Below are 26,892 nucleotides of genomic sequence, written 5' to 3'. Positions count from 1 at the left end.
AAAACGCCCCGAGTGAGGACCTAGCGCTAGCGAATGGCGACCTTTGTGCGGCAGCCATTTTGTGCCACCGCCATTCTCTGACATCCGAGGTGCAGTGGGGGGGGGGGAGGGGGGAGAGGATAGTGAGGCGGTGGGGTGACGTGGGGGCAGGTGATAGTGGTGTCAGAGCCCCAGTCATCATGAAAAGGCCCTGAGTGAGGACCTAGCACTAGGGAATGGCGTCTGTGCGGCAGCCATTTTGTGCCGCTGCCGTTCTCTGACATCGGAGGTGCAGTAGGGGGAGATGATGTGGGGGTTGGGGTTGGAGTGAAGTGGGGATGGGGGTTGGGGGTTGGGGTGAAGTGGGGGTGGGTTTCACAGCCCCAGTCATCGCGAAAAGGCCCTGAGTGAGGACCTAGGGTTAGGGAATGGCGTCTGTGTGGCAGCCATTTTGTGCAGGCGGAGGTGGGGGGTGGAGAGTGTGAGGGGTTTGGGGGTTGGAGTGAAGTGGGGGTGGGTGGTAATGGTTTCAGAGCCCCAGTCATCATGAAAAGGCCCTGAGGCCCTGAGGACCTAGGGCTAGGGGACGGAGACCTTTCTGTGTGGCAGCCATGTTATACCTTGGCCATTCTCTGTAGGCGGAGGTGCAGTGGGAGGAGATGGTGTGGGAGCTGGGGGTGAGGTAAAATGTGTGTGGAGGATGGTAATGGTTGCAGAGCCCTAGTCATCATGAAAAGATCCTGAGTGAGGACCTAGGGCTAGGGAACTGCGACCATTCCATGCGGCAGCCATTTTGTGCAGGTGGAGGTGGGGGGTGGTGGTGAGAGGGGTGGGGATTGGAGTGAAGTGGGGGTGGGGTTGGGCGTTGGAGTGAAGTGGGGGTGGGTGGTAATGGTGTCAGAGCCCAGTCATCATGAAAAGGCCCTGAGTGAGGACCTAGCGCTAGGGGACAGCCCTCCCCTCAGAGTGGCGGCCCTTCCCCCAGCCTTGAGTTCCCGAGAAGCCGGGCTGCAAGTGTCGCAGACGGATTTCGTCCTCCGGATCTGAGGGATGTGAGGCATGGGCGGAGGTTGGAAGTGTCATGTCAGCAAAGGAAGGCTTCCCAGGCCCCGTGGAAATCCCAAATGCACCGGGGGAATTCATAGGGTTCCACCGATCCAGGGACGAGGGTGTGATGTGGTATCTAGTCCTTTTTGTCAGCCCTGGTAGCCCCGTGCATAAGGTGTTTGCTCACTTCTAGTTGGGGGTCTCAGGGAGATGGGGCCTCCATTGGAAGGTAACCCCTGAGGGAATAGAGTGTGGTGAGTATATGGCCATCCTGTACCCACCTGAGGACAGCATTCGGAGACAGAGGGGCTAACCAGCGCTTCCCCTGCTGTCAGTCTTGCATGGCCCAGGGACGAATGGCAGCCACCCTCCCTTGCTACTCTGGGTCCCAGAAGGTGAATTTGTTCTGAATAGATTATTTGTAAGAAGGAGATCTATGCCTTGGCAGGTGTTGGTGAGTTCTGTCTGAAGGGAAAACTCAGCCCATGAAGAGGTGGTCCTGGGGGTCTCAGGGAACCCTTTGGAGAGCCCAAGCCATGATAGTCAGATAAGACAACTAATCACTCTTCCATGGATGTTCACTGAAAGTGAGGCCTATGGTGATGGGCAAAATTAGGACAAAAGGAGAAGTCCCAGGCCATGCCGGGCTTCCAGGTGAAGAACCCATGACAAACCCATCTCATGTTTTGCTTCTCAGTGTCTCAATAAAAATAAGCCTTTTCTTGCAGGGTTTGCATCAGGTATCATAAGCTACGGTCTAACCGAAACCGGCTTAGCTCAGTGGATAGAGCGTCAGCCTGCAGACTGAAAGGTCCCAGATTCTATTCCAGTCAAGGGCATGTACCTTGGTTGCGTGCACATCCCCAGTAAGGGATGTGCAGGAGGCAGCTGATTGATGTTTCTCTCTCATCGATGTTTCTATCTCCCTTTCTCGCTGTAAAATAAATAAATAAATAAATAAATAAATATTAAAAAATCAATAAAATATTTTTAAGAAGCTACAGATTGGGGTTTGACCTGTAGCCAGACTAAAGCACTTGACCAAAGGCTGAGAAAACCACGCATCCAGTAAGTCAGGAGCCAACATAACTCTGCTGAGCCTGCTGTTGCCCCTGGGCAGAGCTGTGAGGCTGAGATACCATCTTACATCCTATTCCTTGAACTATGGATGAACATGATTGCTCTGTAGACATCTTGTCTGATCTCATAATTCATTCTTATATTTCATCCTTAGTGGTCACAGGGACGGATCTGTTTAGTTGGAGAGAATGACATCAGGTTAGCAGAGGGGAGGAGTCTCAGGTACTATCAAGTTTCAAGACGTAGACCTTGTTTGAGCAAAGAGCTGATCCCACTTGTGAAAATGGGATCCCTTGGTATGTATCTACCTTGCCCCTATAGTCAACCCTGGGAGGTTTCAAGCAAGCATGGATAGTTTTCTTTTTCTTTTTCTTTTTTTTTTTTTTTGCAGTTTACAAATTTAATTCAGTTATACATATTTTTAATATCAAAATATTTTGTGTTTCCTGATCATAAAAAAATGATAATGCTTGTATGAAAAAAAATTGAAACAGTACAGCTATGAATAACATTCTCAAAAATACCCCACCTCCACTGACAGCCAGAGTAAATATTTTGGTGTATATCCTTCCAGAATTTTCAATATGCATATACATTGTTTTTAAATATAATAAAAGAATGCCTATTGCAACATTTTTATTCAAGTATAATTCACATATGACATGTTTTTTATTTTAGCAAAAATTTTGGAACCACCTCTGTACATCAGTAAGCATATAATATTAAGTTATTATAAGATGTCTATATAGAAGACTACCTTGCAGCTACTATGGGGAAGAGATAGATCAATACACATCAACAATAGCAGATGCCCACAGTACATTGTTAAGTGAGAAAAGCAAAGCTTTAGACTAGTAAATGGCATTCCAAAGTTTAAGCATGTTGTCATTTATCTCATTTTCAGTTACTTATATTTGGGTAAATGCAAAACTATCAGGTCAGCATATAGGAGGTCGAGGGTACTCATTCTCTGGGAAGTTTTTCTTTCATACAGTGAACCACTTTTGAAATTACTATTAGACTGGCTCTGGGGACCAGTTCCCACAGGACCTCAAACTCTAATCTAGTAAGTTCCTCTAAACCACCTCAGGCCTAAGCTCTCTGACACAGTTTTTCACCACCCATACCCTGCATGGAAAATGATAGACATGCAAATTCTGTCCTATCTGGTAGAAGCTGAAATAAATTTCCTTATTCCTTCAGTGGGGAAAAAACACACACATTGGGCTCCCTTTGCCTATTCATTTCCACAGTCTTTATTCTGTATATATTTGTGCTTCATGACTTCTTTTTTTCTTTCTTTTTTTTTGTCTAAAGTTTTACATATGTCTCCCTTTTCCCCAATTGACAACCCCCTGCCCCAGCCATTCCCACCCCGGGCAAGCCCACACTGCCCTAGTGTCTATGTCCATTGGTTATGCTAATATGCACCTATACAAGTCCTTAGATTGCTCTCTGACACTCCCCAGTCCCTGCCATTTGTCTCTGGATCTATTTTTGTTCATCAATTTATGTTGATCATTATATCCCACATATGAGTGAGATCATGTAATATTTATCTTTCTCCAACTGCTTTATTACACTTAGCATAATGCTCTCCAGTTCCACCCATGCTGTTGAAATGGTAACAGTTCCTTCTTTTTTATAATGGAATAGTATTCCATTGTGTTTAATCCACTCATTTGCTGATGGGCACTGTTTCCAAATACTAGCTATTGAGAATTGTGCTGCTGTAAACATAGGGGTGCATAAATCCTTTCTGATTGTTTCTGGTTTCTTGTGATATAGTCTTAGAAATGGGATTACTGGGACTTCTCCTTTTGTCCTAATTTTGCCCATTATCATAAGGGCTTACTTCCATGGGTGAACACCATGAAAGAGTGATTAGCTGTCTCATGTGATTGTCATGGCTTGGTATCCCCAAAAGGTTCCCTGAGACCCCTGGTATCACCCTTTCATGTGCTGAGTTTGCCCTTTAGGCATAACTCACACCTGTTCAGGCATAGGACTTCTTCTGCTGAATAATCTATTCAGAATACCTTTACCTTCTGGGATCCAGAGTAGCAATAGAAGGGTGGCTGCCATTCATCTCTAGGCCATGCAGGGCTGACATCAGGGAAACCATTGGTTAGTCCCTTTGTCCCCGAATGCTGTCCTTAGGTTGGTACAGGAGTTCCATTTTTAACTTTTTGAGGAAACTCCATACTGTCTTCTGCATTTCCACCAGCAGTGCACAAGGGTTCCTTTTTCTCCACATCCTACCCAACACTTGCCATTTGTTGATTTGTTGATGCTGGCCATTGTGACAGATGTGAGATGATACCTCATTGTTGTTTTGATTTGCAAATCTCTAATGATTAGTGACTTTGAGCATGTTTGCATATGTCTCTGGGCCTTCTGTATATCCTCTTTCGAAAAGTGTCTATTTAGGTCCTTTGCCCATTTTTTGATTGGATTGTTTATCTTCCTTTTGTTAAGTTGTATGAGTTCTCTGTAAATTTTAGAGATTAAACCCTTATTTGAAATATTATTGGCAAATATGTTGTCCCATGCTTTCTTGCTGTTTTGTTGATGGTTTCTTTCTTTTAAAAAAAAAATATTTTTATTGATTTTTTACAGAGAGGAAGGGAGAGAGATAGAGAGCTAGAAATGTCGATGAGAGAGAAACATCAACCAGCTGCCTCCTGCACACTCCCTACTGGGGATGTGCCCACAACCAATGTACATGCCCTTGACCGGAATCAAACCTGGGACCTTTCAGTCCACAGACCGACATTCTATCCACTGAGCCAAACTGGTTTTGGCTGTCCTATAGTTTTTTGAGTACAGGTCTTTTACATCCTTAGGTAAATTTATTCCTAGGTATCTTAATTTTTTTTGGTGCAATGGTAAATGTGATTTTTTTTTTCATTTCTCTTACTGTGATTTCATCACATATATATATACAAGCCTAAGTGACCAGCCGACTGGTAGCTATAACATGCACTATCCACCAGGGCCAGATGCTCAGTGTAGGATCTGCTGAGCTGCAGTGACTTAGCAGTTGCAGTTCTCAAGTGATGCATCTGGAAAAAGAGAGCAGGAAGCCTGATTCCAGGGTGTGTCACCAGAGAACTCTCAGAACTTGGGGACCCTTGAGGGCATGTCATATAGCTGGTTTCAGCCCAATTCCCACAGCCCAGGCAGAGGGAACCCACTAACTTGTGCACTGGGCATCGAATGAAAGGCCATAGATTTCTGTGTGTTAATTTTGTATCCTTCTACATTGCCAAATTCATGTATTAGTTCTAGTAGTTTTTTTATGGAGTCTTTAGGGTTTTCTATGTATAGTATCTTGTCATCTGTGAATAAGAACAGTTTTACTTCTTTTCTAATTTGGATGCCTTTTATTTCTTCTTGTCTGATTGCTATGGCTAGCACTTCCAGTACAATATTGAATAGGAGTGGTGAAAGTGGGCATCCCTGTCTTGTTCTTAGGGGAAATGAGTTTAGTTTGTGCCCATTGAGTATGATGTTGGCTATAGGTTTGTCATATAAGGCTTTTATTATATTGAGGTATGATCCCTCTCTTCCCACTTTGTTGAGAGTTTTTATCAAGAAAGGATGTTAGATTTTGTCAAATGCTTTTTCTGCATCAATTGATATGATTATGTGATTTTTGACTCTTTGTTTATGTGATGTATTACATTTATTAATTTGTAGATATTGTACCATCCTTGCTTCCCCAGAATAAATCCCACTTGGTCATGGTGATTGATGTTTCTAATGTAAAGCTGAATCCAATTTGCTAGAATTTTGTTGAGGATTTTAGCATCTATGTTCATCAAGGATATTGGCCTGTAGCTCTCTTTTTTTGTGGTGTCTTTATCTGGTTGTGGGATTAGGGTACTGCTGGCTTCAAAGAAAGAGCTTCAAAGTGTGCCTTCCTCTTAAATTTTTTTGAGTAGTGTGAGGAGGATAGGTTTTAGTTCTTTGAATACTTGGTGTAACTCCCCTGTAAAGCTGTCCAGACAAGGGCTTTTGTTTGCTGGAAGATTTTTGATTGCTGCTTCAATATCTTAGGCAGTTGTTGGCCTATTTAGGTTTTTTTTTTTTTTTTTTTTTTTTTCCTTCCTGATTGAGTTTTGGAAGCTTGCATTTTTCTAAGAATTTTGTACATTTTTTCTAGGTTGTCTAGTTTGTTGGAATAGAGTTTTTCATAGTATTTCTTCATAATCAATTGTATTTCTGTGGGGTTGGTTGTTACTTCACCTATTTCATTTCTGATTTTGTTCATTGGGGTCCTCTCTCTTTGCTTCTTGGTGAGCCTGTCTAGAGGTTTATCAGTATCCTTTATCTTTCAAAAAACTGATCTTGGTTTTGTTGATCTTTTGTATTGTTTGATTTTTGTCTCTATGCCTTTTATTTATGCTCTGATCTTTATTATTTCCTTCTGCTTACACTAGGTTTTTATTGTTGCTCTCTTTCTCATTCTTTGAGTTTTAGGGTTAGATAATTTATTACCATTTTTTCTTGTTTTTTGAGGAAGGCCTGTAGATCTATGAACTTCCCTTTCTAGACTGCTTTTACTGTGTTCCATAGATTTTGGATTTTTTAGTTATCATTGTCATTTGTAGCCATGATTTTTTTTTTTTTTATTCTTTGATCTCTTTGGTAACCCAATAATTTTTCAGTAAAATGCTATTTAGCCTCCAGATGTTTGATTTTTTTCATTGTTTTTTATTGTAGCTGATTTCTAATTTTAAGCCATTGTGATCTGAGAAGACGCTTGATATGAATGCTATCTTCTTGAATTTGAAGAGATTTTGCCTATGTCCCAATATGTGGTCTATCTTTGAAAATGACCCATGTGCACTTGAGAAGAATGTATATTCTACAGCTTTGTGGTGAAATGTTCTGAAGATGTCAATTAATTCCATCTGATCTAGGGAGTCATTTAGGATTGATGTTTCTCTGCTGATTTTTTTTTTAGAGGATTTGTTCAGTGGTGTTAGTAGGGTATTAAAGTCCCCTACTATGACTGTGTTGCTGTTAGTTTCTACCTGACAGTTTTGGTCTGATAGGGCCAAGTTGGGATCAGTTTTAGATAGAGTTAACAAGCGGTACAGATTCCTTAGAGAGATACAGAGTAATGACCTTAGGGAGATGTGACTAGCTCTTAGGGGGACAGTATATATAGCATGAGGGAGATGACTGACAGTTCCTAGGAATGCCTCGGTAATGCACCTGTTTGAAGATTTGAAGGGACCATACTCCTCATAATACAAATGGCTCTACAGAGCTCAGCCACACCTGCCTACTGTCATCCCTAAGAATTCTCAGCCTGGCTTTCCTGGTTGCACCCTGAGGAACATTGAGTATTTGTCTTTCATGTGTATGGGGGACACAGCTTCCAGGAGGACAGGTACTCTGTGAGGCCCTGAGGCACTATTGTCAGGAAAGGACCATTGGAAGTGGCTTTTATCAGAGCCACCCCAGTTGAGATTAGCATCTGAGGCCACTCACATCTTCCTTCTTTTCCTTAGGGAGTGATTCCACATTGTCTTCTTGTTCACACTCCTGATTACCACAAGTGTCCTCATGGCTTTTCCTCAGAAGAATCCACAATGCTCACCTGATCAACTCTTTCAGACCCACAGTGAGACCCAGGGCCTGGAGGTTGCACAGGAGTCCAAGGCTCTGGAGGAGGCCTGTCTCTCCTCCCATCCTGAAATGCCTGGAAATCTGGAGGAGGCTCCTGATGCTGGTATCCCCAGTACCTCTGAGAGTGCTCAGAGTTTCTGTTCTTCCTCAATTGTCACCACAGTCTCCTCATCAATCAAATATGGTGAGGGCTCCAGTAGCAAAGAGGGGGAGGATAGTACCTTAAAGGTAGATCCAGACCCCAGTAATGTGCCCATAGATGCTCTAGATGAAAATGTGGCTTCATTGGTGAATTTCCTCCTGCTCAAGTATCGAATGAAGGAGATAATAACCAAGGAAGATATGTTGAAGAATATCAGCAAAGAGTATGAAGACCACTTCGTTGAGGTCTTCCAGAGAGCATCTGAACGCATGGAGATAGTCTTTGGCCTTGATGTGATAGATGTTGATCCCTTCAACCAGTGCTATTCCATCTTCATCAAAATGGGCCTCACCTATGATGGGTTGCTGCATGGCGAAGTCGGTGTGCCTAAGACTGGCATCCTGATACTTATCCTGGGTGCAGTCTTCATGAAGGGCAACAGTGCCACCGAACAGGACATTTGGGATGTTCTGAGTGTGATGGGGTTATATTATGAGAAGAAGCACTATATCTTTGGGGATATCAGGAAGCTCATCACCACACATTTCGTGGAGGAGGAATACCTAAAGTACCAGAAGGTGGACGACAGTGATCCTGCACAATTTAAATTTATGTGGGGCCCAAGAGCCCATGCTGAAACCACCAAGATGAAAGTCCTACATTTTCTGGCGAAGATTCACGGGACTGTCCCACATTGTTTTCCATCTCAGTATGAGGAAGCATTGAAAGATGAAAAAGAGAGAGCCAGAGAAAAAGTGATGGCCATAGTTATGGACTATGATAGCCACTGCGAGTTCTAAGGCCAAGCCAGGCAGCTCCTCCCACACCTTAGGGAAGTCAGGGATAGTTTCCTCATGCATTGTTTGAAGAGGCAGCTTGTGTTCGTGAATTTAGGTCTGTGGTGGGGCTGAAAGGCACACACTATATATGCCTGTGTTCTTCTTTTATATGTGTACCTTGAAATTTTGTTATTTGTTGACATGTATTATTCAAATATTGGTTTTAGTAGCTTCAAAATCTCCAAGTTTATGAATGGTAATGGTCACACATTTAATACTCTAAGGAGTCTAAGGAGGTTTCTTAGTTAGAACTTTTGTTAAAATATGAAACCATCCATCTGTTGTCACCTGCAATAAGATAACATCACATTGCTATAGACATTTACTAGAAATGTGAAAGAAATTTGTTTTAAGATTCTTTGAGTTCAATAACTAGAGCAGGATTAAAAGATTGTCAATTTACTCCTTATACATTTTATCTTTATAAAAGAATATTATATATGGTTGAATTTGGTTAACTTGTTTGTGTATGCATAAAAAATAAATCTCAATAAATTATATCCTGTTCTCACTCTATTATTCCCCATACTTTATTGAACTTTTGCTGTTTGGAAATCACCACCTTAGCCTTTGGGGGGCGGGGGGCAGGCCTGCAAGGGAGGGAAGTTGGTGGCGACCAGTATGTCAGATAAGGGCAGTTAGGGCAATTGGCCTGTCAAGGGAGGGTAGTTAGGGACAATTGAACTGGCAGGGGAGCAGTTAGGCATCACATATGCTGGCAGGTGAGTGGTTAGTATTAATCAGGCTGGCAGGCAGAAGTGGTTAGGGGCAATCAGGCAGTCAGGCAAGTGAGCGGTTGGGAGCCAGCAGGCCTGGATTGTGAAAGGGATGTCAGACATCTCTTGAGGGTTCCCATATTAGAGAGGGTGCAGGCTGGGCTGAGGGACACAACCTCCCATGCATGAATTTCCTGCACCAGGCTTCTATTTATATAAAAGCCCAGCAATCAGAACTGTGGAACAACAACAATGACCAGTGGCTATGACACGAAATGCGGCAGCCAACCAGCCTAATCCGGGTCCTGGTTGCGGGACACCCCCAGCTTGCTCCACCCCTGATTGGCTCCCAATACCCCAATCCAGGGTGGGGCTGGCCTGCCAACCACCTTTGGCCCCTTCCCTTATCTGGCCATGGCTCCTGCCCCACACTGGCCTAGCCCAAAGGGTCCCCATTGGGGTGGGTCAGTCAGATCCTATCCATGCACGAATTCATACACTGGGCCTCCAGTGTATAAGTGTGGATGTAACCTGCCATTTTCCAGAGCACTATCTTAATTCACTGAGGTTCTGCTTCCCAACGTATGTCAACAGTTTGGCTCCAATAAACTCACAAAAATTCTTTACAGATTTTGATGTTTTTTTACGTTAACATTACGTGGTGTAGTCATAGCAGGATTCCAAAGAAGCTCACCAGAATCATCCCTTGAACTTGGGCTCAGTTCAATCCCTTGAACTTGGGCTCAGTTCAAGGATCCAGCAAAGGGCCCATGGAGCCTGCCAGTTCTCCACCCATTGGGTGAACTTGGGTGAGTCAGTTGTCTCTTGTATCCAGGACCTTCCCTTGCTTTTGGTAGAGGGTCCTGCTTTGAGTTGTGTTTTAAAATCCTTGAGGTGGAACCAGGGTTGACAGAACCCAGGCTAAGGTGAGACTGGAGGAAAAGGGGGGCTGGTTTTGATTTTGGATTTTCAATTGGAATCACTGAGAATCTGAGCAAAAAACCCTTCACCATATAAATAAGCTGAACTCATTCAGCTCCGAAGATAAAGGGGCACATCCTCCCTCCAGTCTAACTCTGGGGTGTTCTTAGGTGACTAAGAATCTTTGTGGAGGTGTCAGAAATGTAGGAGCCCCATAGGGAAGCCCCAACTCAACTGTTAACTAAATGGCTCATTTAGGGGGCCACCATAAGGCCTGGTCAGCCCGGGTCCTGAACCCTTCCTGTGGTTTTAGACATCCAGGAGAGAAACTTAGGCCACACTTGACCCACTACATAACATGTCTAGAAAGTTTGCTCAGACTACAGATTAAAAAAAACAGTGAACATGGGACATTGTGCCTCCAAGGCCAGAAGCTTCCAAACCCCAGCCCTCATTTAATATTCCTGATCAGAAGCCTTTACTTGCAAATGCTATTAGAAATTGGAAGATTTAACTAGAAGATATCAACTTAGAAATGGCCAAAATGCAGTTGTTTGGGGGTACCTACATTAATATTTTGCATGCAGAAATTTGAAAAATGCCAGCTTTGAAATTAAACTGAATGACTATAAGGGAAGCATATATTGATTTGGAAATTAGAAGCTTCTAAAGAAAATCATAGAAAAAATTATTCCAGAAAAGATGAAATTAATAAGAAATCTTAGAGACTGTCTCAGAACTATTCTGAAGTTAATAAAAAACTAACTCATGCCTCTGATTTATCTTCATGGGAAAGAAACAGTAGGTTGCCAGGCCATTACTGGATTTCCCCAGAGCAAATAGAATGTGGGAGAGGGGAAAGAGGATATGAAAAGTACACATGGCTGTTAGCACTGGTCCTAGGAAGATTTCCCCCAACGAAGGGAAGTAGAGGCAAGTAGAAAAGGCCCCTGTCCATTTTGAAATAGTCCATTGAGAGAATGCTGAGGTACTAGAGAGGGGAAGTTCCTGAACCAGGGACAAAAGACATTGCTTTGGTGGTTTTTAATGCCAGACATTCTGTGGTGTAAACTTTTAGTGTGTTGTGCATGCTTGTATAAGAGTGTTGATATTTTGTGTTTCTTTGTTGTTTGTTTGATTTGTTTAAAGAGAGGGCAAGTCCCACTTTGGGGAAGCCCAGTTATGTGTGGTAAGGTTAAAAACATGACAGATATTGCAGGAACATCCCAGCACCTGCCAAAATTTTTTTTTTAAATATATATTTTATTGATTTTTTAGAGAGAGGAAGGGAGAAGGTTAGAGAGTTAAAAACATCAATGAGAGAGAAACATCGATCAGCTGCCTCCTGCACACCACCTACTGGGGATGTACCTGCAACCCAGGTACATGCCCTTGACCTGAATTGAACGTGGGACCCTTTAGTCCACAGGCCTACACTCTATCCACTGAGCCAAACTGGTTAGGGCAGCTGCCAATAATTCTTAATCTTGAGGGTTCTTCTTGCTTTCCCTCTCAGGGTTTCAACCACCAGAAACAGCTAGCAAGATTTCTGTCTGTGTGTCTGCAATGTAATTTTGGCTTTCTAACTTTTAGAGATTTTGGCCTGCTCTACCCTTGTTTATGGATATAGGGACAAAGATTACATGGGGAAGTAGGAATTACAGGCATGAGGAAGTGAGTTATGCAGGCTGTATTGGGGCAACAAGGTTAATGTTTCCATGGTAACGGGCAGCTCTTAAATGATAAAGAACCACATTACAAGGTTGACTTCCAGGTCCTGGGGGCATGGGACTCCCAGCCAGGTTGGAATGTCTTTTGAACAGAAAGGGCAATCATGGTTAACAGCATAATCAATATCCCCCATAACCATAATTAGTCCCCAATGTTCTATTTTCCCCCATAAACTGGAAAGAACAAATCTGTAGAAGTACCCTCTAACAGTGAATGGTGGGGATGGGCACTCCTGTTTTATAAAGGAAAATAAAAAAATACTTTTACATTAAAGCCACTGAAGGCTGGTGAGTTATCCCTGTTACAAATTTGGTGAAGAAAATGCTTTAGGTAGTAATTGGCTTTAAAATCTCAAAATTGTTAAGATATAACAAATAAATGTAACTAAAATGAAGGATTTATGATAAAGCCTTTCAATGATAATTCAAGGAATATTAAAATTACATTTTGTCACCAATACATCTTTTTTTTTTCATCTCAAGAAAACTACAAAAGTTAAAAAACTAGAAGAATATAAGTGTAAAAATCTATTAAAAGAGGCTTCTGGACCTGCTTTCTTCCCCTCTCTTCCTTGTTTCCAGGCTCATATACCTAAATGGTAACTTAAAAACTTTGGAGCATTTTTGGGTTAAATAGTAAAATAATAATAATAATAATTTTAATACGTAGTACTTTAAAGTAACAGGATACTGAAACTTTATTTAATCTGAGTTTGCCTAGTATAAAGAATCTAGAGGATAGATTTGATTCTATTAGTTGAATATGTTTTGTGTTTTATTTGAAATATATTCGTAAAAATGTGAATTAATTACTAATCTGAGAAATGCTAAGTATTTAATTTGCCACCTAAAATTTGAGGCTTCTAAGAGTTAAAAGTTCAAACTAAATCAGGAGAAATTATATAGTTGTGATAATGGAATACATGAAGTATGGAAATTCATTTTTGAGGAAAATAATTCTTGCATTTTCTCTGGAAAATTAGTAGTTCAAAATACAATATAGTCTTTATGTGTATGTGTGTCTGTGGGTAAAATTTCAACCTAGGATATAATATTTTATTGGCCTGAAAAAAAAAAGAATTGTATGGTTTGGACCACATTTTTTATATTAAAACCGGTTTTAGTTTATTGTGTTTTAGAATAATTACAAAGAATGTGTGATATAATCTTTGGATTGTGTATATTTGACAATCTTCTCAAGTTAAATTTCAAGACTTTAACCGAGAGATTGAGAAGGCTAAAAAGGGCTAATTCCAGTGTAACCCTGATATTTTAGGGTGGCTAGCAATCTGAATCTGAGCCAGAAAGCCCAGGGTACATTCTTGATAACCTATAATTAAGTTATTGCCTCTTTCCCAGAAACCAGTCTTACAAGACCTGTTACTTAAATGCTCATATTTTACAGAGGCCATAAACCATGACATAGCCCCTGGAGGGGGGTTATCAGTGCTAGCACCAGGCCAGGCCCTTAGGTATGGTCTCAAGACCCCCAACATTTGGGGCTATTTGCAAAGCTTGCAAAAGGTCCGGAAATATAATCCACATTTGGGGCACAAATATATCAAAAGGGGATAAAAGAGGGGCTTCCACTATATTGGTTTATTTAGAATTTGAGAGGCAACTTCCTCTGAGTCTGCTGGCATAATAAAGCTGTGTAACTCCATTTCTCTAAGTGTTGCTTGGTTTTTCTATGGTCTTCTATAACAGTATGTTTCATTTACATAAAATACCCAGAATAAGAATACCCATAGTACAGAAAGCATATTGATGCTTACCAGAGGCTGGAGGAGAAAGCTTTAGAGTGACTGTCTAATGGTTACTAGGTTTCCTCTTGCAGAAATAATACTTTGGGAACTATACAAAGATAGTGGTTGCACAACATTGTGAATGTACTAAATTCCAATCAAATGTACACTTTCATAATAGTAAATTTTATGTTATGTTGATTGTACCACAGTTGAAAAATTCCCAAGTTAAAACTCTTTATGGCTGTATTATTTTGAGCAGAAATTGGGGGCTTTCATTGCACAATGGTCTGAGCATTAAAGCAGACTCACAATTATTTCCTAAGAATTTTGGCTCCATTTACAGTTACTTCCTGAGTGGGGTGGGTTGCCTTCTATTCAGGCATAAGTCTTTATTATGTTCCTCAATTTTCACATGAGTTAAGTGAACTCAACTTTTGATTCAACTGTTAATTATAGCATATTGTTTGTTTACTTGTAACTTAACTGCTATAATTTAGTGATATACAATAGTTACTATTTAAGATGTAATTTATGATAGACATTTTACAAGGCACATTGTTTTATCTCAGGACATTTTTGGTTTCCCCATATGAAATTTATTTAGGTCATCTCCCATCTGCCAATAACCACAGATCTTTTCCTAGGAGCTTTTTCTGGGTACCAGAGACTGCATAGCCTCTGAAGTAGGCTTTTTTTTTTCTTTCATTTTTTAAAATGAGAAAACTGAGACATAGAGAGGCTTAGCAACTTGCTCAAATCACAGAATTATGAAGTGATGTTGATGTCAGAAAAACTCAATAGCCCATGGACACAGACAATAGGGTGGTGAAGGCCTGGGGTGGGGGGTTGGGATAGGCTAAAAGAGGTCAATGGGAGAAAAGGGGGAACTTAGGCAATACTTTCAACAATAAAGATTTTAAAAATAAAACAAAGGAAAAAAAAACACACCAAAAACTCAAGACTTTATTTATTTATTTATTTATTTTAAAATTTCTTTATTGATTAAGTTATTATATATGTGTCCTTATTCCCCCATTATCCTCCATCTGCCATTCATGCCCCCCCCCCCATTGTCTGTGTCCATTGATTAGGCTTATATGCATGCATATAAGTCCTTTGGTTGATCTCTCCCCATTCCCCCCACATTCCTTTACCTTTCCCCTGAGGTTTAATTGTCTGATCAATTTTTCTCTGTCTCTGGAGCTATTTTTGTTACAGTTTATGTTTTTCATTATATTCCACAAATGAGTGAGATCATGTGATATTTATCTTTCTATGCCTGTCTTATTTCACTTAATGCATAATGCTCTCCATCTCCATCAATACTGTTGCAAATGGTAAGAACTCATTTTTTACAGCCTTGTAGTATTCCATTGTGAAGATGTACCACAGTTTTTTAATCCACTCATCTGCTGATGGACACTTAAGCTGTTTCCAAATCTTAGCTATGGTTAATTGTGCTGCTATGAGCATAGGACCAAAACTCAAGACTTTAAAGTTGGGTCTCTGAATCCCTTTGCACATGGCCTCTCTAAGCAGGCAGAACACTATCTCACTAATACCTATTGAAGATGTAATTCTAGTAAATGATTAGAGGAAAGACTTGTAATGTATGTTTTCCTTTAAGTGCTCTAAAATCTACTTAGTGAGTAAATCGAATGATCAAAAGCATTGTGCCTGAAATTTATGTCCTCCCCTAATCACACTAAGATTGCATTCAGTGAATTTCACTTTGTCTTAATGTCATCTATTCACATCAGATGGCACAGAAATATTCTAAGGGATTCATTATAATGTGGAGGTAGGAATATTATTAAAGGCTTTCTTGTTACATTGCAGTCTTTTAATGAAAACTTTGGGAGAAATTGCTTTCAGATAATAGTATCAGGAAGAGCAGGTGGACTCTTAAGCAATTAGTTTTTATCCTATGGAACATGATTGTGTCACTCTTCATCTTTCCTCTATACACAGCCTGCTAGAAATGTACTTTGGTTTATCCAGAAAAGTATGATGACCATCACTGACTGCAGGTAGTCTTCCTAATCTTGTTTCTATTTCCTAAAAAAAATATTTGTAATTAATCTTTTCTTGTGTTTTATATCTTTGTGATACCTTTAAAAGTTTTTGTAATAGATGAGGGCATAAATAAATGCACTTATGAGACAGTTAGCACCATAGTTTTTCCAAAGCTTTTGATTGCTACAAAACTATCCTACACATGATATGGTAAATCAATAATAGTGAATTGTGGATAAATTTTGGATTTATCCTGTCTTTGTTTAGGAATAACACTATCCAGGCAAGAACATGTACAGATTACAATAGGAACATAGCAAACCAAAGGAACTTTTAGTTAAGTATTATGCAAGGTAATGTATAGAAAAGATTATGTTTCAAGGATCTATACAAATCTGAAGGCTTGCCAACTACAAAAAGTGAATGGGATAGGATGGGGTGGTTGGGTGAAGATTCAAAGATGCATCAACAAGTCATAACTATTTACTTATGTTCTTGATTATCTGTTTGGGGAATTTTCACTTGTATGCTGGTTGTCACATTGAAGCATGGCAGATGCACTCAGTTTCTTTTTCTTGGATAACTACTAGATGTAATTATTTAAGTACATGAACACTATTTTATCTTAACTTATTCAAATATGTCCTTAGTGGGGGGAGAGGTGGGTACATCAAGTAATAAATGCATGTTTATTTAAAGGCCTGATTAGGTAGACCACATAAAACTTTGTTTATAATAAATGAACAAGATTTTTTTTTACAATCCATTTAGTTATAAGTGTTCAAAATGTGTTACTTATATTATCTACTAGAGGCCGGGTACACGAAATTCGTGCATGAAGGTGGGTGGTGTCCCTCAGCCCAGCCTGCACCCTCTCCAATCTGGGACCCTCAAGGGATGTCCAACTGCCCGTTTAGGCACGATCCCCTGGATCAGGCCTAAACGGGCAGTTGGACATCCCTCTCACAATCCAGGACTGCTGGCTTCCAACTGCTCACCTGCCTGCCTTCCTGATTTCCCCTAACCGCTTCTGCCTGCCAGCCTGATTGATGCCTAACTGCTCCCCTGTCAGCCCAATTGCCCCTAACTGCCCTCCCTTGCTGGCCCGGTCACCCTAACTGCCCTCCCCTGCCAGCCTGATCACTCCTAACTGCCCTCCCCTGCCAGCCTGATCACTCCTAACTTCCCTCCCCTGCCAGCCTCATTTCCCCTAACTGCCTTCCCCTGCTGGCCTGGTCCCACCCTCCTCTCCAACTGTACTTCCCTGCAGGCCCGGTTTCCTCCAACTTCCTTCCTCTGCCGGCCTGGTCACCCCTAACTGCCTTCCCCTATAGGCTTGATCGCCCCAACTGCCCTCCCTTGCAGGTCTGGTCCCTTCCAATTGCCCTCCCCTCCTGGCCATTTTGTGGTGGCCATTTTGTGTCTACATGGGGCATCCATTTTGTGTGTTAGAGTGACAGTCAATTTGCATATTACTCTTTTATTAGATAGGATGGTAATCACTGATGAGGTTTCTTGACCTTAGCAATTAGCAAAAGGCCAGGAAGTTACACATTCAATCATCTTGTTATAGGGGAACATTCAGTTATGCTGTCAAACCAATTTTCTTAAATTTTGTCTGATTTTAACAGATGTAATGACTGTATAGGTTGTCAATCAGAGTACAGAATATTACTTTTAAGGTAGCTAGTACTTTCAATTATGACTATCATTTTATGTTTTTCTATAATTGCTTTACCTGTGGTTTTTATTATATTCCTATTTAGGAGATCAGTGGTATTCAGGAAAATAATTTTCTGTAAAGATGAATGACAGTTTTTTTGCTATAGTTTGTGCTTAATTATGGCATGCCAATCATGATGATTCACAGTGACATAGGCCCTTAGGGCCCATAAAATAATCTGGCATTGGAAAAGTCATCATTTTAACATCAATTAAAAGTTTAACACAACATTATTAGTTCTGTGCAATTTTAGAATTCCACCAGCATTGGTAACTAAAATTGCATCTGCTGAATTATTTTTGAAATTTGCATGAGGTATAAGAAAAAGGTCATAAATGCACTTCACTTGAAAGCTTTTTATCTCAGATGATATTACCAAGGAACTGAAAAACATCTGCCACAAAATGAAAGAAAATTTTTGTAAATTCTGTGTTGGAGAAATTTTTACTATCTAGAACATATATATGTGTGTATTTATGCATATGCTCTTACAACTAAAAAATAAAAAAGACAACCCAACTTAAAATGTACAAAGGACTTGAGTACTTAAAAGTTAAAAATGGTATTACTATATGACTCCTAAATCCCACTTTTACGTATGTACACAAGTTAACTAAAAACACTCAGATGCTGTATGCCATTTTTCACCGCAATATCAGTTATAATAACCAACGATGGGAAAACCCCAACTGTTCATCCATAGATGAAAGGATAAAAAATGTTGTATATACATACAGTGGAACATTATTCAGCCCTAAAAGAAATGAAGTTCAGATACATGCTGTAACATGGATAAATATTGAAAATATTATGCTAAGTAAAATAAGCCAGATACAAAGGGATAAATATCTGATTTCACTATACTAAATAGCTCTAAAGGAAAAATATAATCCGAATATAGATTAGAGGTTACCACATCTGGGAAGAGGGGAAAATTAGAATAATTGATTAATGGTTATATATTTATATTTAAAGTGGATAAAAAGTTTTAGAAATAATGATAGATATGCAACATCTTGAATGTACTTAATCCCACTGAATTGTACATAAAAATGGGTAAAATGGCAAATTTTGTGTCACATACACTTCATGGCAGTAAAAACACAATGTATAAATAATTCTACACACTTTAGTATAATAGTTCATAGCACCTTTCCTACCAAGTCTGCGTTCATCTTGGGTTTTTTCATCCACTGACCTGGTGTTTGTTCTGAAAGAGATGGGTTTCAAAAATGTTTTTATTAAGTAATAATCATTCACCTATTCTTATTAAGACTTGAAATTGCTCAGCAGAATTTTCATAGAGGGTAAGGGGGCAAAAATGTGGTTCCTTATTTTTTTTTTTTTTCTGAGTTGTAGCGGAGGCTATTATATACTGTCCAGATAACCCTTCAAAACTGAAATCCAGCTTGTGGAAATACTACCTTGAGAGTTGCAGTTGTCAGCCCTTTTGGAGAATTGTCCTTCAATGAAGAAAAGAGAGTCAAGGTCTGGAGTTTTTTTCATAGGCAAACTGCATCTAATGACTGGTTGACTGAAGAAATATAAAATTTTGATTCAAACATCTCAATATAGGACTAATTTGAAGAGCCTTCCCAGATTCCAAGCTTCACATAGGGTCAGCTGAGACTGTTTTGTGATTGAATTACATCCCACCTGCTATTTAATCCTGCTTCATTCTCTTTCATTACAGATGTTGCTCCTGAATGCACTCCTTGATAAACTTCCTGGAAAGTAATCTTTTAAATGTATGCTCTGCTCCCTGACACCGAACTGTATTAAGATGATTCTAAGTGATATAGTTATTTTTTAAAATATTTTTATTGATTTCAGAGAGGGAGACAGAGCAACATCAATGATGAGAGAGAATTATTGATTGGCTGCCTCCTGCATTACCACCCCCCCCCCCTCGCCCCACTGGGGATGAATCCTGCAACCCAGGCACATGCCCTGACCAGGAACTGAACTTGACCTCCTGGTTCATAGGTCAACGTTCAACCACCGAGCCACGCCAGCTGGGTGTTAATATTTTCAATTTAATATTATTTATCACTATTATGGTTAATTTATAGCAGTATTGTTTATTGGATTAAGAGCCCAGTGTGCCTTCATTCAACCTTTGCTACTTAATGTGCAATTATTGTAAACAAATTGCTTAAACTGAGGAGCCTGAGTTTCATTATCTTTAAAATTAAAATTATAATATTTACTGTAAACAATTCTATGAGGATAAAAATAAATATTTTATGGTGCTTAAAACACTATCCTTTATAATACAAGGCTAATATACAAATAAACTGAATGGCAGAACAACTGATTGCTATGATGCACACTGACCACGAGGGGGCAGATGCTCAATGCAGGAACTGCCCCCAGTGATTAGTGTGCTCCTGCAGGGGGAGAAGGCCTAAGTCAGCAATCAGACATCTCCTGAGGGCTCCTGGACTGCGAGAGGGTCCAGGCCAGGCTGAGGGACCCCCTCCACTTGCACGAATTTTGTGCACTAGGCCTCTAGTCTAACATATGAGGTCAGTATAAATGTTTATTAAATACAACAAAAAATATAGCCAATAATTTATGTATAAAATTATCTGATAAAAGGGTAATATTTTCTAACTCATATTTATGTAATGGAAATAGAAAGTGTAATATTAAGGAACACTGTAGCCAGGGTACAATTAAGGGTATTACTTGTATTAGAAATGTAATTCACAGAATCATAATTGGTTTTAGTTAATTGTGAAAGCTAACTCTAGCTTTTTAACTAGTCATTAGATCTCTAGAGAAAAGCACTCTGTGTGGAATACTATAGTTATCCTAATTGTAAGATCAGGTCCAGTGTCTCTATCAGCTATTGCTACAAATATGCTGAAAAACAAATCCATCTTAAAATTCTGTGATTTAGAACAACATGACTTTGTACTAAAGCATATGTGTGGTTAGCTGGGGTTTAGATCACTGAGATTGGGATTTTTGTGTTGTATCTAAGTCTCCACAGAAATAAAAACAAAAACAAAAAAAAACTATCATCACCAGCTCTGAACAAGTCAATAACCTTTAATCTTACAATATGGATTAATTTCATATTTTTCTAGTTATCTTCTGTAAGGGAAATTATGAATGCATTTCATATACCAAATCCATTCTCAGATTTTCCTCTTTTGGCTGGACATACAAATCTTATTTTTTTTGCTCTTTATTCTTCCTGAACTGTAGCTTAATTGGTTGCCTTTCCTAGAGCAACTGGGCAGGTATTGTGATTCATGACTTCTTGATATAAGTAGACAGAGTCATTATTAGTTAAATTTATCTTTTTACCATGTGTAAATGGTGATCCAATATTTACTACAAACTATACGACAAAAAAACTTAAGAGAAAGAGGGGAAATGCTGAGATATTTATCTTATACCCAAGCAATTAATTCCTGGGTACATTAGCAAACTGTCCATGTATGACATTAGTTTATTTATGAGGACTTGGTTTTGAGACTTCTAACCTCATATGTAAGATATTATATATATATATACTAGGGGCCTGGTGCAAGAAATTTGTGCACTGGGGCGGGGGGTCCTCAGCCTAGCCTGCTCCCTCACATACTGGGAGCACTCAGGGGATGTCCTATTGACATTTTAGGCTCACTCCTCTTAGGTCTAGTCCCATCACAATGAAAAAATGATAACTTTCTTTAGGCATTTTCAAGATGTGTTTTGCATAGGATATGACATTTCTTTTTTTTAACCCTCACCTGAGGATATATTTCCATTGACTTTTAGAGAATGTGGAAGAGAAAGGGAAAGGCAGAGAGAAACATCAAAGTCAGAGGAACACTTTGATTGGTTGTCTCCTGCATGAGCCCAGACTTGGGCCCCAGCCAGGGAGGAGCCTGCAACCAAGGTGCATGCCCTTTATCAGAATCAACTCGGCCACTGTGGTTGGCAGACCTAGGCAATATTCACTGAGTCAAACCGGCTAGGGCAGGTTATGACATTTCTTAGTCCCTCCAGCAGCGGACCTTTTTTTTTTTCTTTTTCTTTTTTTTTTCTCCAGAAAGGTGGTGGAAAAACCCTAGATCACCTCTTTGGATTCTTATACCCAAGTTACCAAAAGCCCTGCAAGTAGCTTACAGGGAGCTTAGCCAATGAGCTGTCAAAAAGGTGTTTCCTCAGTAGTTCACACTTATAGTTTCCTCAGTAGTTCACACTCCAATCACTGGCTCCAGCCCTGCCAAGGCATAAAGCCTCAAGGCCTGGGCAGAACCCCCCCCCCCCCCCAGCTCCCTCTGATCGCTGCTCTGCCCCTGCCAAGAACCCCCAACTCCCTCTGCTGGCTGGCTTCACCCCTGCCAAGGCCTAAAGACTCTGGGCCTGGGCAGGCTTCCCACAACTCCCTCCTATCTCCGGCTCTTCCCCTTCCCAGGATCCCCAGCTCACTCAGATTGCCAGCTACACCTCTTCCCAGGCCCCACAGCTCCCTCCAATAGCCTGTTCCACACCTTCCAAGGCCTAAAGCCTCTGAGCCTGGGCAGGGGCCCCCAAATTCCCTCTGATCTCTGGCTCTGCCCCTGCCCAAGCCCCTGAGTTTGCTCCTATCACTGAGGCTTGGGGCCTGGAAAGGGTCACTCAGCTCCTTCTGATTGCCGGCTCTAGCCCTTACAAGGCCTAAAACCTCGGGGCATGTGCAGGGGCCCACCACCTCCTTCTGATCTCTGGCTCTGCCCCTGCCCAGTCCCCCCAGCTCCCTCCAATCGCCTAAAGCCTCAGGGCCTGGGTTGGGGTCCCTCAGCTCCCTTCAAATGCCAGCTCCAACCCTGCCAATGCCTCAAGCCTCAAGGCCTGGGCAGTGGCACCCTAGCTTCCTCTGATCTCCAACTCTGCCCCTGCAAAGGCCCAACAGATCGCTTTGATTTCCAGCTCCACCCCTGACCAGGTGACACCCCATTACACCTCTGCTGCTGCCACTACTAGCAGCACAAACCCTGGCTGGCCCTGGTTACCTGAACCTTGGGCAGCCCTCAGGGGCTGGGAAGCTGCCATTCAAGGCTTGCATGTGCCTTGGGCATCAGTTGGGCAGCCACCATCTGAGGCTTGGCTGTTACTTGGGCTTGCCCTGGGAAGCTGGGTGTTTACGGGAGTAGGGGATTCTGAAGGCAGGCATGCAGAGCGGCCAGACCCACCTTGGGGTGGGCCCTGCTGTGCTGTGTGCCTGCTGCCCCAGCAGGGCTGAGGGGACTTGGCACCGCCATCTTGTGGCTGTTGATGTGATGGACAATTAGCATATTCCCTCTTTATTAGATAGGATATGTCCATGTGTTCTAGCTGCTTGCTAGGGATTTTTCATTTTCTTTCTAGTCATCCTTATTATAGTGGTTATTCAGGGTATTTGCTGTCCTCTTTTTCTAGGCATATATGTCTGTCTATATCAATAGCCTGCTATAGCAGCTTACTTTGAAGAGGTCTTTGTACTATCTTCCAGTGGATGTTGCTGATTCTCAAGATTTTCTTTAACCTATCATTAACTCCCAGAGTTGACGTTCACTGCTTCCATAAGACAGTACATCAAAGCTGCTTGGGAGCATCTGAGTCGCTCAGGGAATGTTGATTGCCAGCTAAGGGGCAGCGGAACTCTAAAGGAAGGTAAGGATTTCCTGACCAAGCAGCCAGCACTGCCGCGGCGGCTCTCCCTGAGCTGTGGCTCGGAGGGAAGGCTGCGCCATCTTACCAGGAAAGGAGGAGCTTCTCTGAGGCCTGGAAAACCCACAGCAGAGGAGACCACCGAGCAGCTGTGACGCCCCAATCGGCACGAACACGTGGATTCAAGGGAGTTCTTCAATCACCCATGGAAAGGAGAGAGACATCCTGTAAAGAGAGACCATGGGGAGACAAAGAAACAGCCCACAAATGAAAGAAAAGCAGGCATCACCAGAAAAGGAAGTAAACGAGTTAAAGGCAAGCAACCTACCAGAGCAAGAATTCAGAGTAATGATCGTAAGATGGCTAAAAGGAATGGAAGACAAATTTGACAACATGAGTAAGACCCAAGAGGAAATGAAGAAAAACCAAGAGGAAATGAACATGTTTCAGGAAGAAATAAAAAGTGACATCGCTACTATGAAGAACTCAATAGAAAGCATCAAGAGCAGACTAGAAGAAGCAAAGGACCGCATCAGTAAGCTAGAAGACAAGATGGAAAAAAATACCCAATTAGAGCAGCTTCTAGAAAAAAAAATTAAAAAGCAGGAGGAGAGCCTACGGGAGCTTTGGGACAATGCAAAACAAAACAATATTCGAATAATAGAGGTTCCGGAAGGAAAGAAAACTGAGGTAGACATGGAAAACGTATTTCAAGAAATAATGACAGAAAACTTTCCCGAGATAGAGAAGAAAAAACCCACACAAATCCAAGATGCTCACAGAGTCCCAAGCAAAATGGATCCCAGAAGACCAACACCAAGACATATTATAATTAAATTGGCAAATACCAACGACAAAGTAAGAATCTTAAAAGCAGCCAGAGAGAGACAGAAAGTTACATATAAAGGAACCCCCATCAGACTAACAACTGATTTCTCAACAGAAACTTATCAGGCCAGAAGGGAATGGGATGAAATATACAAAGTCATGCAAAGGAAGGGTCTGAATTCAAGAATACTGTACCCAGCAAGGCTATCAATCAAAATTGAAGGTGAAATCAGGAGCTTCACCGACAAAAAAAGACTAAAGGAATTTATCTCCACCAAACCAGCAATGCAAGAATGCTAAAGGGTCTACTGTAAAAATAAAGAAATAGGAAGCGATGAAGGAACACAGGGGTATAGAATAAAAATGGCGTCAAATGAGTACCTATCATTAATAACATTAAATGTAAATGGTTTAAATGCTCCAATCAAAAGACATAGGGTAACAGATTGGATAAGAAAACAAGACCCATACATCTATTATCTACAAGAACCCACCTCAGAAAAAAAGATGCACACAGACTGAGGGTGAAGGGATGGAAAAAGGTTTTCCAGGCAAATCGAAATGAAAAAAAAGCTGGGGTAGCAATACTTATATCTGACAAATTAGATGTCAGAGTGAAGGACATAACAAGAGATAATGAAGGCCACTTCATAATAATAAAGGGAGCAATCCAACAAGAAGAAATAACCCTGGTAAATATATATGCACCCAATACAGGAGCACCCAAATACATTAAAAAAAAAAAAACTGCTGGAGGACATTAAGGGAGAGATTAATAGCAATACAATCATAGTAGGAGATTTTAATACCCCACTGTAACCCTTTGACAAATCATCTAACAAAAAATCAGCAAAGAAATATCAATCCTAAATGACTCACTAGACCAGATGGAATTAATCGACATCTTCAGAACATTCCACCCCAAAGCCACAGAATACACATTCTTCTCAAGTGCACATGGGACATTCTCAAAGATAGACCACATTTTGGGACATACGCAAAGTCTCTTCAAATTCAAGAAGATAGAAATCATATCAAGCATCTTCTCAGATCATAATGGCATAAAACTGGAAATTAACTATATATAATAAAAATAATTCAAAGATATCAAACACATGGATACTAAACAGCATGCTATTAAACAAGGACTGGGTTACCAGAGAAATCAAGGAAGAAATTAAAAACATCCTGGCAACAAATGACAATGAAAACACAACAATCCAAAATCTATGGGACACAGCAAAAGCAGTTTTGAGAGGGAAGTTCATATCCTTACAAGCCTACTGCAAAAAACTAGAAAAAATGGTAACAAATGATCTAACTCTACAACTCAAAGAGTTAGAAAAAGAGCAACGGGAGAAGCCCAGTGTAGGCAGAGGGAAGGAAATGACAAGGATCAGAGCACAGATAAACAACATGGAGACCAAAGAAACAATGCATAAGATCAACAAAACCAAGAGCTGGTTCTTTGAGGGGATAAGCAGGATGGATGGACCTCTAGCCGGGCTAGCCAAGAGGCAAGGAGAGAGGACCCAAATGGACAAAGTCAGAAATGGGGGAGGTGAAGTAATGGCAGACCCCACCGAAGTACAATGGATTGTTACAGGATACTACGAACAACTCTATTCCAACAAACTGAACAACCTAGAGGAAATGGACATATTCCTAGAAAAATACAAACTTCCAAAGCTAAATCGGGAAGAATCTAAGGATCTCAATAGACCAGTGACTTGGGAAGAAATTGAGACAGTTATCAAAGAGCTTCCAGTGGACGAAAGCCCAGGGCCAGATGGCTTCACAGGAGAGTTTTACCAAACATTCAAGGAAGAACTAGAACCTATCCTCCTCAGACTATTCCAAGAAATCCAAGAGGAAGGAACAATTCCAAACTCCTTCTATGAAGCCAGCCTCACCCTAATACTGAGACTGGATGGAGACAGCTCAATGAAAGAGAATTTCAGGCCAGTGTCTCTTATGAACATAGATGCCAAGATCCTCAACAAAATTTTAGCAAATCAGCTCCAGCAGAGCATCACAAAGATCATACACCACGACCAAGTAGGATTTATTCCAGGACTGCGGGGATGGTACAATATCCGCAAATCAATGAATGTGATACATCACATAAACAAATTGAAAGATAAAAATCATACAGTCATATCAATTGATGCAGAGAGGGCATTTGATAAAATTAAATACCATTTCCTGATAAGAATCCTCAACAAGGTGGGAGTACAAGGATCATACCTCAACATAATGAAAGCTGTATGTGATGGACCGACAGCCAACGTCATACTCAATGGGCGAAAACTAAAACCATTCCCTCTAAGAGCAGGAGCAGGACAGGGTTGCCCATTCTCACCACTCCTGTTTGGCATAGTGCTGGGGGTACTGGCCATTGCAATTAGACAAGAAGAGGATATAGGAGGCATCCAAATTGGAAAAGAAGAGGTAAAATTGTCCTTGTTTGCACATGACATGATATTGTACATATAGAAAGCCCCAAAGACTCCATTAAAGGACTGATTGACTTAATGGATGAATTTGGCAATGTAGCAGGATACAAAATTAATGCCAAGAAATCTATGGCATTTCTATACACCAATAGTGAACTTGCAGAAACAGAGACTAAAAAGGCAATCCCATTTACCATCGCACCAAAAATATTAAGATACCTTGGAATAAACTTAACTAGGGAGGTAAAAGACCTATACATGGAAAACTACATGACACTGAAAAAAGAGATAGAGGAAGATGTAAACAGATGGAAGAACATACCATGTTCATGGATTGATAGAACCAATATCATCAAAATGTCCATACTTCCCAAAGCAATCTATAGGTTCAAT

At 40.8% G+C, this 26,892-nt stretch overlaps 1 protein-coding gene across 1 annotated transcript; it reads left to right on the top strand.

Annotated features, from left to right (window-relative positions):
* The first annotated feature begins 7,678 nt into the window (after positions 1–7,678).
* Positions 7,679–8,726, top strand: LOC118719905 (melanoma-associated antigen B16). The gene has a single exon (XM_036439775.2). It carries the CDS (start codon positions 7,687–7,689, stop codon positions 8,689–8,691), a length of 1,005 nt encoding a protein of 334 aa, XP_036295668.1. The 5' UTR covers positions 7,679–7,686; the 3' UTR covers positions 8,692–8,726.
* Positions 8,727–26,892: the final 18,166 nt, after the last annotated feature.

This window comes from Pipistrellus kuhlii, unplaced genomic scaffold (assembly GCF_014108245.1).
Source record: "Pipistrellus kuhlii isolate mPipKuh1 unplaced genomic scaffold, mPipKuh1.p scaffold_m20_p_16, whole genome shotgun sequence".
NCBI lineage: Eukaryota > Metazoa > Chordata > Mammalia > Chiroptera > Vespertilionidae > Pipistrellus > Pipistrellus kuhlii.
The sequence above is the reverse complement of the archived record's forward strand: the minus strand, read 5'-3'. Positions and strand labels throughout refer to the sequence as shown.

Bases quoted from the DNA above. Each gene is read 5' to 3' on its own strand.
- LOC118719905 (XM_036439775.2), top strand. From the start codon at position 7,687: ATGGCTTTTCCTCAGAAGAATCCACAATGCTCACCTGATCAACTCTTT.